This window comes from Pollicipes pollicipes, unplaced genomic scaffold (assembly GCF_011947565.3).
Source record: "Pollicipes pollicipes isolate AB1234 unplaced genomic scaffold, Ppol_2.1 Scaffold_5724;HRSCAF=6776_pilon_pilon_pilon, whole genome shotgun sequence".
Taxonomy (NCBI): Eukaryota; Metazoa; Arthropoda; class Thecostraca; order Pollicipedomorpha; family Pollicipedidae; genus Pollicipes; species Pollicipes pollicipes.
In genome coordinates this window covers 38,790,936-38,806,801 of record NW_023596746.1, presented here as the reverse complement: position 1 = coordinate 38,806,801, position 15,866 = coordinate 38,790,936, and the positions used below count along the sequence as shown (strand labels likewise).

General features: G+C 56.7%; 1 protein-coding gene across 1 annotated transcript; it reads left to right on the top strand.

The window, feature by feature from the left end:
* Positions 1 to 450: 450 nt before the first annotated feature.
* On the top strand, positions 451 to 15,131 carry app (Palmitoyltransferase app). Its single transcript, XM_037225940.1, has 9 exons — positions 451 to 628; positions 6,567 to 6,839; positions 9,057 to 9,217; positions 9,878 to 10,036; positions 10,602 to 10,739; positions 11,053 to 11,207; positions 12,976 to 13,093; positions 13,859 to 13,992; positions 15,078 to 15,131. Exons 2-9 carry the CDS (start codon positions 6,691 to 6,693, stop codon positions 15,129 to 15,131), a joined length of 1,068 nt encoding a protein of 355 aa, XP_037081835.1. The 5' UTR covers positions 451 to 628; positions 6,567 to 6,690.
* Positions 15,132 to 15,866: the final 735 nt, after the last annotated feature.

Below are 15,866 nucleotides of genomic sequence, written 5' to 3'. Positions count from 1 at the left end.
CAGAGAACGTACATATTTCGGCTTCGTTTTTTCAGCATACGCACTTCCTCCAGCTCATTTTAGTTTACTTGAGTCTAGAAACAGAACCTGATATGAATATTTAGTAAAATTTTATTTGATCTCAAGATGTACCACAGGACGTCCTTCCAAATACTATTGCCAGCGCCCACTTACCGCACCGACGCGAGTGCAAACCCCTAGGTATAAAACAAAATGTACCGCTGGTTGTGAGCGTATGACTTAAACCTTATTTCATCCTACACCAAAAAGCAGCTACCACCTGATATCGGATGCGGCATTGTCTGTCGATTATACCCCTTCACGCAGATCTGCGTAAGAATTGATTTTTCAATATCTACGCACTTCGTGCTTCCCAATATCGTCACTGGTGGCGCTGTTCCAAATACAATATATATACTTCACTATCAACAAACAAACGCGACGCACGGAGTGTAATGGCGCAGGCGTGAGTAGGGTGTACGTTGCTGCTTTACTTGTCGGTTCCAGGTGCCAGTGTTGTTTGTGGTTGTCTAGGAGCTTCTCTAAAAAAGAAGTAAAATACTCTGCTGTCGCTGTATAAGATGTTCTGAGACTCCTTAGACTGAGCTGCGATCCCTACTATATAAAGGTAGGTGTTAGCAGCAGTGAGCAAAAAGGGTGCCTACCTGCCCTAGCTATCCAGCAGTGGCCGCAGCCGATTTAAATCCTGTCTTCTTGGGTTCAGGTGTGGGACTTTTAGCTTCTGTTTTAGTGTGTGCTGTGATGCAGTTTTAAACAGGCAAATTGACAGATATCCACCACACACCTGAATTTTTGGGAGTGCTAACGTAAATCTAGTGGCCCCTTCTCTCTTCTTGAAGTCTGCTTGAGAGAACGCATCTTGATACAACACAACATATTTCACCAGAATCTTAAGAAAAAAGGCTCTGCCAGAGCAGCCTGGAGCATTTTAACCTATGCCTCATTGAACCTGTTGCAGGATAGGTCTGAAATGTGCACTTGTGGTTAAAAGAAACCCAATTTTTTTGGTCACAGTTGCCTGGAAATTTCTGGAACAGCTCTTCTGTCATCTATTCTGCAAAAAAAGCATGTTTATTGTGCCACTGCTGAAAACTCACATAAGAATGGTGTGCTGAATATTGTTTATCTATGTATTGAACACAGGCCAAGCCAAAATGTGGTAAATTATGAATTTATTTTTGTTTGAGTTATTTTAGTTAGAAGCTTTGCTTAAAACTCCCTTGGTGAAATCCAAAGTCATTAAAATACAGGCTACCATATGCCAATAAATGTGGTGAGTATCTGCCAAACTCCAGATTGTTCAGATTTTGTCAGTGCGCACTGAAATTATATTGTGAGCTAGGCCATATGCTGGGTGTTTGGCTCTGGCATAACATGAACTTTTGAAGTCTGGTATTCTAGTTCTAGGCTTGATTCATACTAGTTGACCAGCCATACATTCTGTTACACATGGAGAGAGGAGTGTTTTGATGGAGTGTAGCCAAAGCATAACAAAGACCAATGGATTGGAGCAGTAAAATGTTATGCTTCAGTGTGGTTACAAAACACTGGTCATTTGTTACATGTTAAAACTGCATTGATAGATGGTGTTGGTTTTATCTCATTACTAGCAATATTTCCAATTTTGTTTTGTACCTTGAATTCAGTTGGGGGCAAAATGGATGTTACCTTTTTGGAATTTTACACCTAATATAACATAACCAGCAGGATGTTTTGTCCAGTGCAGTTGATATGCAAGTGGGGGAAGGTAAAGCAAGAATCAGTGCCTTTGGGAAAATCAGTCACTTAGGAATGTTTACAAGGTTTCCACACTATCTTCCATGATAAGGGTCATTTCCATCCTTGGTACCTATGCCTTTCTAACTATGTGGTGATATCTGTGGTAACTAAGTCTCCCTAGTTCACCTTAGAGTTTGCTGCAGATAAGTGTATGCTGACAGGCTGAGTATTGCAAGGTTGATGATAAATGCCCTTTTATTTTCACTTCTGCTGGAATATAACTTGCCAAGAATGAAACAAGAATGGTGTGAATTGCTTTGGTATTCAGACATGTGTTATAATGCATGTATATACATATCTATATATATTTATTTACTATTATTATGCTATTTATTTTATTATGTGCCCATGGCCATATATATATATATATATATATGTATATATATATATATATATATATATATATATATATATGATGTTATATATTATATACACATATCCATATAAATATTTGTGGGTGTGTGGGTGTCATGTGTAATTCCAATATTGGTGATTGTTTGATTGGATTGGATAGCATTTCTTGCCTTTGAAATTGACTTTATCTGCTATTTTTCATATATATGTATATCCATGTTATGAATGAGATACAAGTTTGTAAGAATAAATGCTCTGCTCTCAACAAAGCTGGCACATATATAGAGTAGCTAAAGTAATGGCACACTAGGAGCTGAAGCTCTGTGAAGAAATATTGATTGGCATGTCAAAAGCCAACCAGGTGCGGCATGTCACCAAGCATTGAGCATACCAACTGAATGCCCTGGATGTGGCCATGTTACCATGCAATACATCCTGGGGTATATCATCAAGGTTTTGCACATAACATCCAGAGTCAGCTGAAGGCCATTGGCCTGGATAAAGAATGTCAAACATGCAACCTTTCCTGGAGCACAGAGGTGTAGTGTGGCATCTAGCTGATAAATATTAGGGGAAGTGTCTGCCACCTGAAATAACCAGGGAAAAATTATAGATTTGCTCTGTGTGTCATGCCACAGACAACCATAGGTACTATAAGAACAGGTTGCTCTGTGCAATGTCCACTATCATTACTGAACTGGATCAAGATGATGGACATGGTCACTCATCTGTGTCAAAACATGGGAAGCAATTCCATGGAGGCTGATAGGTGTGGGGCAGCAGTGAGAGCAAATCCTTAGAAATAGGGTGGCCCTGTGGCCAAACCTAACCCAAACCTTACATTATAGGTTGTGCAACATATTCCTTTGTGATTTACTGATAAGTGCACGCACGCACGCACGCACGCACGCACGCACGCACGCACGCACGCACGCACGCACGCACGCACGCACGCACGCACGCACGCACGCACGCACGCACGCACGCACGCACGCACGCACACACACACACACACACACACACACACACACACACACACACACACACACACACACACACACACACACACACACACACACACACACACACACACACATGGTGATCAGTGTCGTGCATGGGAAAGCTCTGGTGCCGCACCACCACGTGCATGGCGTCTTGGCAACGTCACTGCAGCCGACGACGCCGTGATCGGACGGCCAGCGGCTGAGCCTGTCTGGGCGTAGGAGGAGGGGGACACCTGTGCTTCTCCGGTTCCTGTTCAGGCTCATTGCATCCCTGGCGCGCGTCTTCACAGCGTCTCTGCAGCCGATGCCGCCGTGATCGGGCGGCCAGCGTCTGGGCCTGCCGGGGCATAGGGGAAAGGGACGCCTGTGCCACTCCGGCTCCTTTGTAGGTCCGTTACATGTCTGGCGTGTGTCTTCTCCACACCATTTGCTTATAAGGGACATCGTGCACGTGGTCGGGTGCGCTGTGCACCGCTGCGTCGGGCGGCCGCGTGGCCGGCACCGCGGACCAGCGGGACGCAGGGGAGGGGCCACCCGCGGGTCCAGCCGATGGCCGCCCGGCCACGGCGCCGTCGGCTACGGTGACGCTGTGGAGCCGCGGTGCGTTACTACACATTTACCGTCACTGTGCAGCTGTGTGCTGTCAGCGATGGGTTTTCCTTTAGAGTTTATTCCGAACCTTTTGAGGGGCTGGGTTTGTTAGGGAATATGAAGCTATCTTAAGCAAAGGTTTTTTTGCGTGAGCCCTGATCCCACCATCCCACCAAGCGATTCTGGGTCATCGGCAGACTTGCGCAGCAAATGTTCAACTTGCTGTGTTGCTCCGCTTGGTGTGTTCTGCCCTCTGATGTCACCTGACCTTTAGCACGGCCGCTACCACTGGCCGCAGGCCATCCCAGACAGGGCAAATAGCGAGTGCTGAGCGAATTCGAGTACGATGGTAACATCACTCTTGAGGTCCCAAAATGAAGGATATCCGCTCGACGTAACTTAGGAAAACGAACTTTGCGTGGATATTGTCTCACACCATAGCATTATCAGGCTATCTCAATGTTAAGCCCTCACACATGGGTTCCCATGGTAGCAAACGGTGTCATATCCTAAAACTGGCCAGGCAACACTGCCTTCCCCCGTATGTTTTCACCGTTTTAGGAATTCATAATTCATAACATTTGGCGATTAATCATTTAAGTAAAATTACTTACAACGGGCTTTGCCGTCATAGGCATTATCTTATGTGTTTTAAACACTAGATTACAGGAAGCTGTTTGAACTTATATCCACGAGTTCTTAGATCCTCATCTTTTAAACTGAGTCCACAAGTTCTTTGATCTTCATCCTTTGAAGAAATTCTCGCTGCTCGAATTCATCATGTCAACAAGACCAACCATTTGTTTCATATGTGCGGCCGTCCGTAAATTATGTTGTGTATTGTATGCCATTGTTCAGCTTTCCTTCCGCCTCGTTTGCCTCTGGTTACGCTTGGCAAAAACCCCTACACCCGGCTACGCCGTGAAGCTTTGTTTTGTAGGTTTCAGCGTGACTTGCACCCACACCTGAGGATAACGCTACTTTATCCAGGACTTCCTCTGACCTTTTACGCTTCGGTTACGTTCCATTATTTCACCCTGTCTTAACATGCGTGACGTATTTGGCGGACGGCCCTGTGGTCTGTTGCTAATGTCTACCAATGTTGTAAGGAGTGGAATCATGTTTAAGTAGAAGAGTGAATGATGTTTAGACTGGAGGGCCACACGTGTGCACAAGTTAAAGTCCGCGGAAGCTAATACCTTACGCGAGTTTCACCTTTGCCCCACAACCGAGCCACAAAGCCCCGCTCCAAGGATCTCGAAAGTAAGGAGGCTAGACCCTTGCATAACACTTGAATTCTCATCAAACGGCTTCAGATAGGTATGCTTGACCAATGCTATGGCATATGACAGACCAAATCAGACCAAAGATCTCGAATTAGGAAGGCAGCATAAGCGGATCGGAAGGTTCGGAAGGGAAGCCAGCATAGCCGGATCGGAGGGTTCGGAAAGGAAGGCAGCATAAGCGGATAGGAGGGTTCAGAACCTCATCATCGAAAAGATAGCTGTTCCAGATTTCAAAACACTTGTGTTGTAATCTGTGGGCACTTCATCACGTGATTTAAGCCATTGTCATGATTGTGAGGCTACTCATGTCTACCGGCGTTGTCATAACTCCTCCAAAGGACCTTCCGGGTTAATGCTTATTTTGAGATGTGTTTTGCTGTGGCGTTGAGATGACGTTGTGGCTATGGCTTCCCCTAATAAATCACGGTTATCACTTCCGAGTCATTATGTCTTGAACGCACCGGCTACTGGTCACAATGTCGGATCCCCGTCTGTATGTCACGGCGTGTCTGCGTCCTCCCGAGCCCGGTCGTGACGGGCGCATTGTTCCCATCTGGGCGACCTCGTCCTTCCGCACCGGCACTGGGGGCACCGCCCCCCCCCCCCCCCCGGCGATCTCGCTGGAGCGACTGCCCAGACGAGCAGGGTAAGTCCGGATCCTCTCTAATCAACGGCGCGTCCCGATCCACCCCCGCCAGTGCGGTCCGCGCAGCGGCAGTGACCGCAGCTGGGCGCCGTGCGCGGACACGCCCACGGGGTGGTATGGCGGTACCGCCCACGGGGTGGTGTGGCGGTACCGCACGCGGGAGGGGGCCAGCGCCGTCGGGCCCGGCCGCCGTCCGCTTCCAGTGGCCAGGCGGCGGGGCACGCGGTCAGCCGGCCGCGGCGCGTGATTAGCCGAGTGGCCGGCGCGACCTTGACCGGTTTCGGCGGTGACGGTGGCACGTGTCGCCCGGTGCCCACCGGGCCCGGCCGCGGCACCTGTGGCCGCCCGGAAACGAGCGGCGCCGGCGGGCCGGCGGGCCGGCGCTCGGGCTACGGTCAGCGGCCGGCACGGCGGCGACCGAGCCCTGGCACGTCAAGGAAATACTTGGCACCAAATGGCCCCGTAAAAATGAATGATACGGATCAAAAGGTAAGCAGGGAATTGTGGTGGGGTGACTGCTGGCAATGGCGGTTTGTCGCGCTGCGTGTGGTAAAGCGCTGTTCGCCAAACCGATAATCTGCATGCATGCGTCTGAGGAAAGTGATGACCGCGATGGCGCGAGGACTTATTTGTTTGGTGTGCCGTGTGTTGCCTGACGACTAACCAAGCTGTGCTGCGGGCTCACCCAGCCGACCACTGGGTGCCGGGCAGGGCGGATGTCATCGGCGTCCACCCACGCGCGGCGGTGCGGCTCGCTGAGTAAGAGCGCCCATCGGCTGACCCACATGTCGGCCGGCGTGACGCGTGCGCCTCTGTGCGAGCGGCGGCGGCGGCAGCCGTTGGCGCCTGGCGCTCCTCCTTGTGACGGCGCGCGTCCGCCGACAGGAAGGCCAGGCCGGCCGGAGCAGCGCCGCCGGCCGCCATGCGGCTCCGGCTCGCAGTGCGGTGACCCGACCCGACCCGACCCGACCCCGTCCCGCCCTGCCTCGCCCCGCCCTGTCGCCCGGCCATGGCGCGGCCGGTCCGCAAGTGGGAGCAGTTCCCCGGGCGCAACCGCTTCTTCTGCGACGGCCGCATCATGATGGCGCGCAAGATGGGCATCTTCTACTTCACCGTCACGCTCATCGTCGGCACGACGACGCTGTTCTTCGTGTTCGAGTGAGTACACGCTGAAGGCGACCCGATTACATACGGCTGGGGCCTTGGAGTGGCGCGCAAGGTCGCTCGGTCGGCCCGGCCGGCCGGCGCGTGTGGCCGACTGGTCGGGCGACTGTCAGCGGCTCGATGGCACACGTCAGGACGCGGCTGTTTTCGTCGGTCTCGTGTGGCGCAGCTATTCGGCGAAGTGACTGTAGCGGGCCAATGGATTGCATTTGCATTGCTTGGAATTGGGGCTGGCGTTTGAAGTGTGCATGCATGCGTTGTGCTATTGGATCGCTCTGCTCTGTGGAAAACGCATTCAGCCCCTCTATACTGAACCCCATTGGCTTTGCCCATGTCGTTGTTTACTCGGTCGCTCGTTACGCCGCTGCTCCTGGTGTGCGCCGCGTGGCAACCTTATTATCCCCTCCCCCTCCCCAGACCTATTACTTCGGCCCATTGACAGACCGGAACAGGCATAAACGAGTTGTCCTTTAGCGACGCCGTCGATGGCGTGGCCGGCACCGAGGAGCGGGCCGAATTGTCAGCGGCAGTGTACGTGCGCTGGTGGCGTGACGGTATGGCCGGTCGGGCCCGGGTCCGGGCAGCCGGGCTGACAGCAGTCAGGTGGGACGGGCAGCTGGTAAAGGACAACGGGTGAGGTGGCGCCGCTGCTATAGCGGTCGTCTGGCCGGCCGAGCCTAGGGAATGAATGGTGTGTCCTGATGTCCGGGAAGTAAGGTTACAGACCAGAGGTGACATCATGGGGTGCGTCACACACAGGGTGGAGCTGTCCTTCGCGGCTGCCACGACGAAGTGCGGGCTTACCTCCCGGGCTCCCTCGCAAGTGCGGGCTTACCCCGCTGAAGTGCGGGCTTACCTCCCGGGCTCCCTCGCAACACTTGTGAAGCAGACAACGAGCGGCTTGCGTTTGTAGTCGCACGTTGTTTTCAAGGCATTTCCCAGAGCTAAGTTGGCTTGTAATGTCTGACGTGTATGCAGTGGGACAGCACCAGCAGCGCAACTCCCAGCGGGGAAGGTCTGCACTGAATCTGCGATCGTTAATATGCTGATGTCCGCTGCAGGAGTTCAGCAGTGTTCGCGATCGAGGCTGCGATGGCCATTGTATGGGAATAGCTTTGCCGTACCGGGCGCAGTACGTGAACTGTTGTCGCCGAGGCACGTATATACGCGCCGTTAGCATCGCTCCCAGTGTAAGCACCGGGAGTGCTGCAGTGGGGCTATGGCGAACGGCCAGGGAGTTGGGGTCCACGCCTCCTCGTTTTTGGTCGGGTGCCCAAAACCGGATACAGCTCGGGGGCGTGTGACGGAAGATGATCGCTTAGCCGCCCCTGCGCGGACCTGACAGCGAAAGTAACACTACGCTCAAGTATCTCGGCTCGTGATGTGGTCAAGTTTGAAAGCGAAAGTGACTAGCAATGCTGGAGCAGCGCCATTGCACCGAGTTTAGCGGTGGCGAGTCAGTCGACTGCGGCTCCAGCACTGCCGTCGGCACGGGACTGTGGAGTGGCAGGCCTCACCCACCGAGGCCGGATCTCTCGCCCTGACCTGACCTGACCTGAAGTCTCATCACCGCCGCTGACATGGGCCGCTGTGAGCTGTCTCTGTGCCTCGCCGGGCGGCTCTGTCCGACGGTTGGCCATGCCGCCAGCTGTCTCGCGCTTGGCGCAAGAGGCGGCGGCAGGGACGTGTGTACCGCCCCATCCGGCGCCGGGTGCTGCCGTCCTAATCTCGGCCACCGATAGCGGCCCATTTCCTGTGTGCCGGGAATCTGAGTGGTGCGTCTGTGCTGTGTGACCTCCCGGTATGCCGTCGTCTCGTCTGAGTGGGTTGTGTGTGCTGCGTGACCCCGGGGTGGGCGGCGTGCCTGTGCCTGTGTGACCTCTCCGTGTGTCGCCCTCCCTCCCCCCCCCCCCCCTACCGGCTACCGGCGCGTGGGAGCTGCAGGGCCGCTGTGGTGCGTCCTCCCTGCAGAGCCCCCTGTGGTCTGTCCTTCCTGCAGGGCCTCTCCCTAGTCCGTCCTCCATGCAGGGCGTTTGTCTGGTTCGTCCTTCCCGTAGGGCCTCGCCATTCTGTGATGCGTCCTCCCTGCAGGGCCTCTCTGTGGTCCGTCCCCTCTGTGCCGTTCCGACAAACGTCTCGCCCGCGTGCCGTGTGACGCGTTCGCGGTTGTTGTGTCCGTGACTGTGACGGGCCGTCCCTCCGCTCCGGCAGCTGCCAGTTCCTGGCGCAGCGCATCACGCCCGTCATCCCAGTGGTGGGCGGCGTGCTGTTCGTGTTCGTGATGGCGGCGCTGCTGCGCACCAGTTTTAGCGACCCGGGTGTCATCCCGCGCGCTACGGCCGACGAGGCGGCCGACATCGAGCGTCAGATCGGTCAGTACCCCGACCCCGGCTCATCCCGGGCTCCGGGATAATGGCGCGACGGCACGACCGCGTGGTTCTCCCGACTGGTGTGTGGCGTTACAGATGTAGGCGCGGTGACGGGCGTGGACAGATCTGGCGGTGTCGTCGGATGCCACATCGAGGTACTAATCCGGGTTTCTCGTTGCCTTCTTGGCTCATATTGCATTTTCGTACATGGTATGCATGAGATGCCTGGCGAACCTGGTTCGCTGTTGCCGAGCTCCTCCCAGTAGCCTCTGTGCCGCCTGGGGGGCCGAGCGCCGCTGTTTCTCAGCTCCCCTCAGTAGCCGCTGCGGTGCCTGGCGGGCCGGGCGCTGCTGTCCCTCAACGCCTCCCAGTAGCCGCTGTGCCGCCTGGCGGGCCGGGCGCTGTTGTTGCTGAACCCCTCCCAGAAGCCGGTGAACCGTCTCGTCGTCCGTGTCCATGTCCCTGAGCCCGTCCGTGTATCTGAGTCGCCGGCCATGGCCCAGGGCCGCGTCAGGGCCGCGCAGGAGACAAGTCCTAGATCGATTCCCGACGTAATTCGTGGCCGCCATGATGCCCCTGTAGTCGCTGCGCGCTTGGTACTCGGCTACGGCAGCCGTGCACCGTCTTGGAGCAGAAAGGCTGACGGTGACGCGTGCCCTGCAGTGCCGAGTAACGCGAGCAGCTCGCCGACGTACCGGCCGCCGCCGCGCACGCGGGAGGTCACGGTGCGCGGCCAGCCGGTCAAGCTCAAGTACTGCTTCACCTGCAAGCTGTTCCGGCCGCCGCGTGCCTCGCACTGCAGCATATGCGACAACTGTGTCGGTGGGTGCCGCGTCCTGTCTTGTCTTGAAGGCCTTGTGTTGTGTCGGTGACCCATGGTCTTGCCCAGACGGCTGATATGCGCTGCAAGAGTGGTACACTCGCGTATGTTTGTGGCGCGTACTTTGAGTTTATGTTTCGGAACGAAACAGGTCTTCAATTCGGTTGCAGTCATATCCGTAAAGGCCTTGAGCTGTAGGACCTTTTTCCGTTGTGGATGTGCTGTTTTCCGCATGATTTGTAGGTATACGGGTGGTTGTTATTGGTTTAATGAGGGATGACTCGGCTGGTGTGAGCATTAGTCGCTTAGGATCACTGCTAGATTCTTTAAGGTACTTCCAAGGCTATAATGCTTCTGGCATGTCGTTCTTCGACTATTGTGGTACTCGGCTTGCAAGTCGATATCCGTTGGGTGGATGGTGTGAAAAGACTGGTTACTAGCGCCCCTGCACTGCTACATGTCTGCAAGGACAACATGTGAATCCGATGAAACACACATGGTCTCCGGAAGAATGGGCTGTGTTCTGTTACCACTGCGTGCACTAAACCTGCTTCTTTACTCTTTCAGATCGCTTCGACCATCACTGCCCCTGGGTGGGCAATTGCGTGGGAAAGCGCAACTACAGATACTTCTACATGTTCATCGTATCGCTAGCTTTTCTCTGCGTGTTCATATTCGCCTGCGTAATGACTCATCTTATCCTGTGTAAGTTGAAGGCCAATCGGCCGTTGCCAGGTCCACTCCACCCCGGTTTTCCAGTGGTTCTTGAGTTGACATTTGGTGCTATGCTTCATGCATGGATATGTGAGTTAGGCACGTGAGATGGGGCGCGTTTCATGTTGGCGGTGAGTGCAGGTCTTGTCTTGCATAAATCGTCGCTCCCGACACCGCGTCCAATGCTGCTTTCGTTCTCGTTTCAACCCGGTCTCGTTCGTTCTGGCCGTGACGCAATCACGGACGTCCGCCGTAGAGGTCGCGCGTCATCGCTTGCGTCACTCGACCGCCTCCGTCATTTCAGTAACCAAAGACGACAGGCAGTTTCTGGACGCCATGAAGGAGTCGCCGGCCAGCGTGATCGAGGGCGTGATATGTTTCTTCTCGATCTGGTCCATCCTGGGCCTGTCTGGCTTCCACACGTACCTAGTCTCCTCCAACCAGACCACCAACGAGGACGTGAGTGTGCCGACTCGTGGCGTCGGGGGCGTGCTGCGCCGGTGGTCAGCAGACACTGGCATGGCGTGGGAACAGTGCTGAAATGCGGACCTTGGGTCTGACCGCTGGTTTGGGTCTGAACGCGGGTCCGGAAGCTTGATTTTGCTCAATGGGGCAATGTCAGAAAATCACGCTGCGCGGAAATCAATGTCTTTGATGTTTAGAAGCACTCAAAGTCTAATACCGTGTGAAACAAGAACCGCGGGAGGTTAGGCCTCCTGCCCATATCGGTATTCCGAACACTACACGCCATATCGTTATTCAACATCGTATCGCTTGGAGCAATCAAGCTCATTCAGGCCTGAATATTTATATAAAAAAGCAATGCCACAGCAGAGTGGGCATCTGGTTTTGGACGCCACCCACCTTCGCCGGGGGTGGTTGCGACCAGCCCGTTACCCCGGCGGCCCGCGGCTGGCAGGCGGCCGGGCGGCAGGAGCGCCAGCCGGCGTCGGCGGCGCGTGGTTCTGTGGTGACCGAGTGGGCCGGCGTGCCGCCTGTGGCACCGGTACCTCCGCCATCCGCGTGCGATGCATCGATGCCACGGCCGCGCTCTGGTCGGGCCCGCCCCGGGGCTGGGTGGGGATGCGCCGCCTGCTGCCCGGCCGAGGGGCCTGGCGCTGTGGCGCTTGCCAACGGTAGCTAGCGGAGCGGAGGGCGGCAGTGCGCAGGGCGCGGGCTGGAAATCGATCGGTCGGCTATCATAACTGTATCGGCCATTTGCCGATGTGGGTAACTGCTAAGCTCACTGACGTCTTCGCCTCTGCGTGAAACGGGAGATCGTGAAGGCCCCCCGCGGCAGGAGTTGAATCCATGCCTTTGGTGATATGACCGGCTCCACTAAGCATTAGGCCCCCGCCCCCTCCCAACGAGAAGGAGCGAGACACGAACTTACTACTTCATGAACGCGAACTACTTGCTACTACATACGAACTACTTCATGAACGCGAATAGCGCCTAAGTGCTGTAGCTTTGTTCTTCATGTTGCGGATGGCCTTGGTGGTTTGGGATGCCGGATTATAACTTTTTCGGTTGTTATTTGGCTCCGAGATGTGTAAAAATACGGTGCTAAAGGGTACGGGAAGCTGGCTGCCTGCATGCTTCCTTTCTTGCATCATGCCGTTAAGCTGCTGCCGCTTTCTGTCAACGGGACGGACATGCTCATTGATATCTACGCACACTCCACATATCCTTCCTATGCTTTAGTCAGATGTATCCGATCGTTTACGGGTGACACTGTTTTGTTATTTCAAGTCAAATTAACAAACAGCACCACATGTGAAATGGAGTATTCATAAAGCACAATGATCTCCAACAGACGGCGTGGAGCTATTCTAGAGTCAACTAAGGGTTCTTATCAACTGGGTATATTTAATATAATATATAACATAATCCATGCCTGCAAGCATTTGCGCAAGGTTGTGTCGTATGGAACAGTGATCGATGACATCGCGTGCGATTTATCGTGATTTGCCCCGCACATGGCAGTGACCGTTCTGCCGTCTGTTGTTTGCGCTGCCGATCAGCACGGACCGCTGTTCATTTCACCACTTCCGTGCCGGCTTTGTCGGCCAGGAGGCCGTGAACAGTGGCCGGGTGTGACGTTGCCTCGCACCAGCGCTCAGCGGCAGCACCAGGGCCGTCAGGCGCGCGTCGGGTCACCGTCGCGTCGGCGCCGCTTTGGCCTTCGTGGCCGTCCGTTGACGCGATGCGCTCGTTTTCGTTCCAGATCAAAGGCTCCTTTACTGGGAAGCGCAGCGAGGAAGCCTTCAATCCGTACGGACAGGGGAATGTTGTCTCAAACTGTTTAGACGTCCTCTGTGGACCAACTTATCCTAGTTTAATAGGTGAGGAACGTGTGCTTTATGGCGATGCACATGTCTGTTTTCCACCAGTATGTGGTGCGGCGCGTCACAAAATACTGGCTGAAATGGTGCTCGGGACGTGTCTCGTCAGACCATGTTGTGATTGTTGTCTGTTTTCAGTTCGGCGCCACGCTCCAGTCAATGTCTGACGTTCACTGTAAGCGGGAACGCTGGCAGACGGCGTTCGCTTTGTTTTGAGTTGACCCCGTCTTCGCACCTGCGCCATACCCCGCAAGCTGTAGTTTGCACAAACAGCTACGTCATGCACACAAGCCGCTTAGTTTGGGCTCTGCGGTCACAGCCTTTCCGTTAGCACCATGAACATAGTGTCGGCATGGTCCCGAGTGTCCGCCATCCGTCACACAGCGGACCCCGAGCCCGAACCCGCTGCCCTGTGCAACCAGTGCGGTGACCCTCAGCTCCTAGCAATCTGTTCTCCGTCCATTTGCCGTGGAACGCTCTAGCCTTAGCTGACCACCTGAAACACAAGTGGGTGACCCTCAGCCGGGCACCGTCGCGCCGCTCTCCGGCTAGCCGAGGTCGGCCGACGGGCCGGCGGGCCGCCTGCTCGGGAGACGGGCGTGCCCGGCGGGACAGAGCCGCGCACCGGCACCGGATCGGGGGCGTCTCCGGGGGTGGACGGACCATGCGCCTCCAACCTCCCTGATAGAGACTGTGTCACGCCTCGAATGGAGCCGCGACAGCTCCTCGGCGCACCGCCGGCTGACGGGCGCCGCCCTGCCGCAGACCGGCGCGGTCTGGTGACGGTGGCGGAGCCGGCGGCGGCGGCGCGCGGCGCGGCCGACCAGGCCGACGCCCGGCCTGGCCGCTCGTATGGCGCCGTGCGCAGCGGCCAGCCCAAGGGCGCCCCAGCGAACCAGGTGAGCATGCGGACGGTGGTGCTCCGCTTCGGCTGCGGGCCGGTCCTCGTATGTGCCCGGATCGGCCCGTTTTGTCTGTGGCCGACTCGGTCTTCTTCCGCTGTCTTCGTCCGTCTGTGGGCCGGTCCTCTGCGTTTCCGGACCGGTCCTACGCCCAGTCACCGGGCCGCTTCGTTCCCATCTGTGCATCGGTCCTCTTTTGTTTGGGATCGGAGCTTCGGACCGGGTCTCGTCCGGGCCGTTGTTTTGCTTTGCTCGTGAGCCCTGCGGCGTCCCCGGTGGGTCCCAGGCTCGCGCGCCGCGCTTCGTCGGCCCACTGTCGCGCTGGCTGGGGATGCCACGGCACGTGGTCGTTTGTCTCGTCTCCAGCCTGACCGGGCCTGGCGCTGTGCCGCGTCCCTTGGGGTCGGCCCCGCGTACCGTGCTGAGGAGACCCGGCTACGAGAGCCCTATGCGGAACGTGCCGTCGGCTGTCGCCAGATGTTGCCGTCGCCCAGTCCTCCGGCTACCCGGCGCGCGCCCTGCACGCCCCCCGCCGCCGCCACCTTCGCCCGCGTCAGCTACCATCCGCTGCAGTAGCGCGCCGCCGCCGCCGCCGCCGCATCCTCTCCTGTCGCAGCGCCGGCAGATGCCTGCCGTCCTCGCTGGTGACAACCGTCCGACCCCGGCCTCGACCAACACCTCCCTCTCTCCTGACCACGTCACCGCCTCTGCCCGCACGCCGGCTTGGGGCTGTGACGCGCCGCAGATATGAGGGCTCACGCCTGTGTATGGTGCTGGGAAAATGTCGCGAGGCGCAGTCTTATCGCTCGCACGCCTCCTCGCCGCCACCACCGCAGTCAGGGTGCCCGTGGTCCGTTGTCTGCTCATCGCCGACCGCCCAACGAGTTCACGTCAGTCTGATGTCGTCTTCTGCCAGTACTATCTGTGTTTCCTCCTGATATAACCGCTGAAATCTTCTCTGGAATTGTCCTCCGTTAGTGCCATATATGGCGTCTTCCCGACATCAGCTCTCCGCCCTGGGGTTCTGGCCACACCTCACTGATGTGACCCCTGCGCCGGGCCGGTCTGACCCGGCCGCGCAGGTCGTGCCGCTCCCGGACCGCAAAGAGGTGTACGTGGAGCGGGGGGACTTCTAGCGCGCGCGCGCCGCCGCCGCCGGCCGGCCGGCCGGCATCGCTGCAGGTAGGGGGGCGGCGGCGAGCTGGGCCTGCATGCTGCCCCGGCCACCGTCGAGCCGCGGGGTGCCGCCGCGCTGTCCTGAGCGGCCGCTGCCACGGGCGGCGGGAATGCGTGCACCGTTTGCCGAGGGTGCACACGAGACACGGCGCGCGGCACGGGAGCGTGGCGTGAGAGGAGCGGGTGGAGCTGGCCGGCGCGCGCGGACTGGCGCCGCTTTGGGCTGGAGGTGAGGTGACACGTGGCGCGGCGTCGGGTCGGCCGTGATGAGCGGCATGCGCATGGCTTGGACGCCGCTCCCGCCGGCCCGCTCTCCCACGCTGTCCGGCACTGCTTTTGTAAGTTGGGGCTTTCGTGTGGATGCACCGCGTGACGGCTGGGTGAAACACGACGCACGGCTTGCGGTGTGACGCCTGACAGATTGTAAGGGCCGCTCTCAAAGATCGTGAAATAGATCGGTGCGCATACATCAGTCTCGAAGTTTATATATGTGGCTGACCCGGCCTGGCGGGACGGCTGAAACAAGAAGAGTTGCGGATCGCAGTGGCTCGGTGGGAGTATGACGGATCGCAGTGACCCGGTGCGAGTCTCGCGGATCGCAGTGACTCGGTGGGAGTATCACGGATCGCAGTGACCCGGTCGGAGTCTCGCGGATCGCAGTGACTCGGTGGGAGTCTCGCAGTGTCACATGCCTG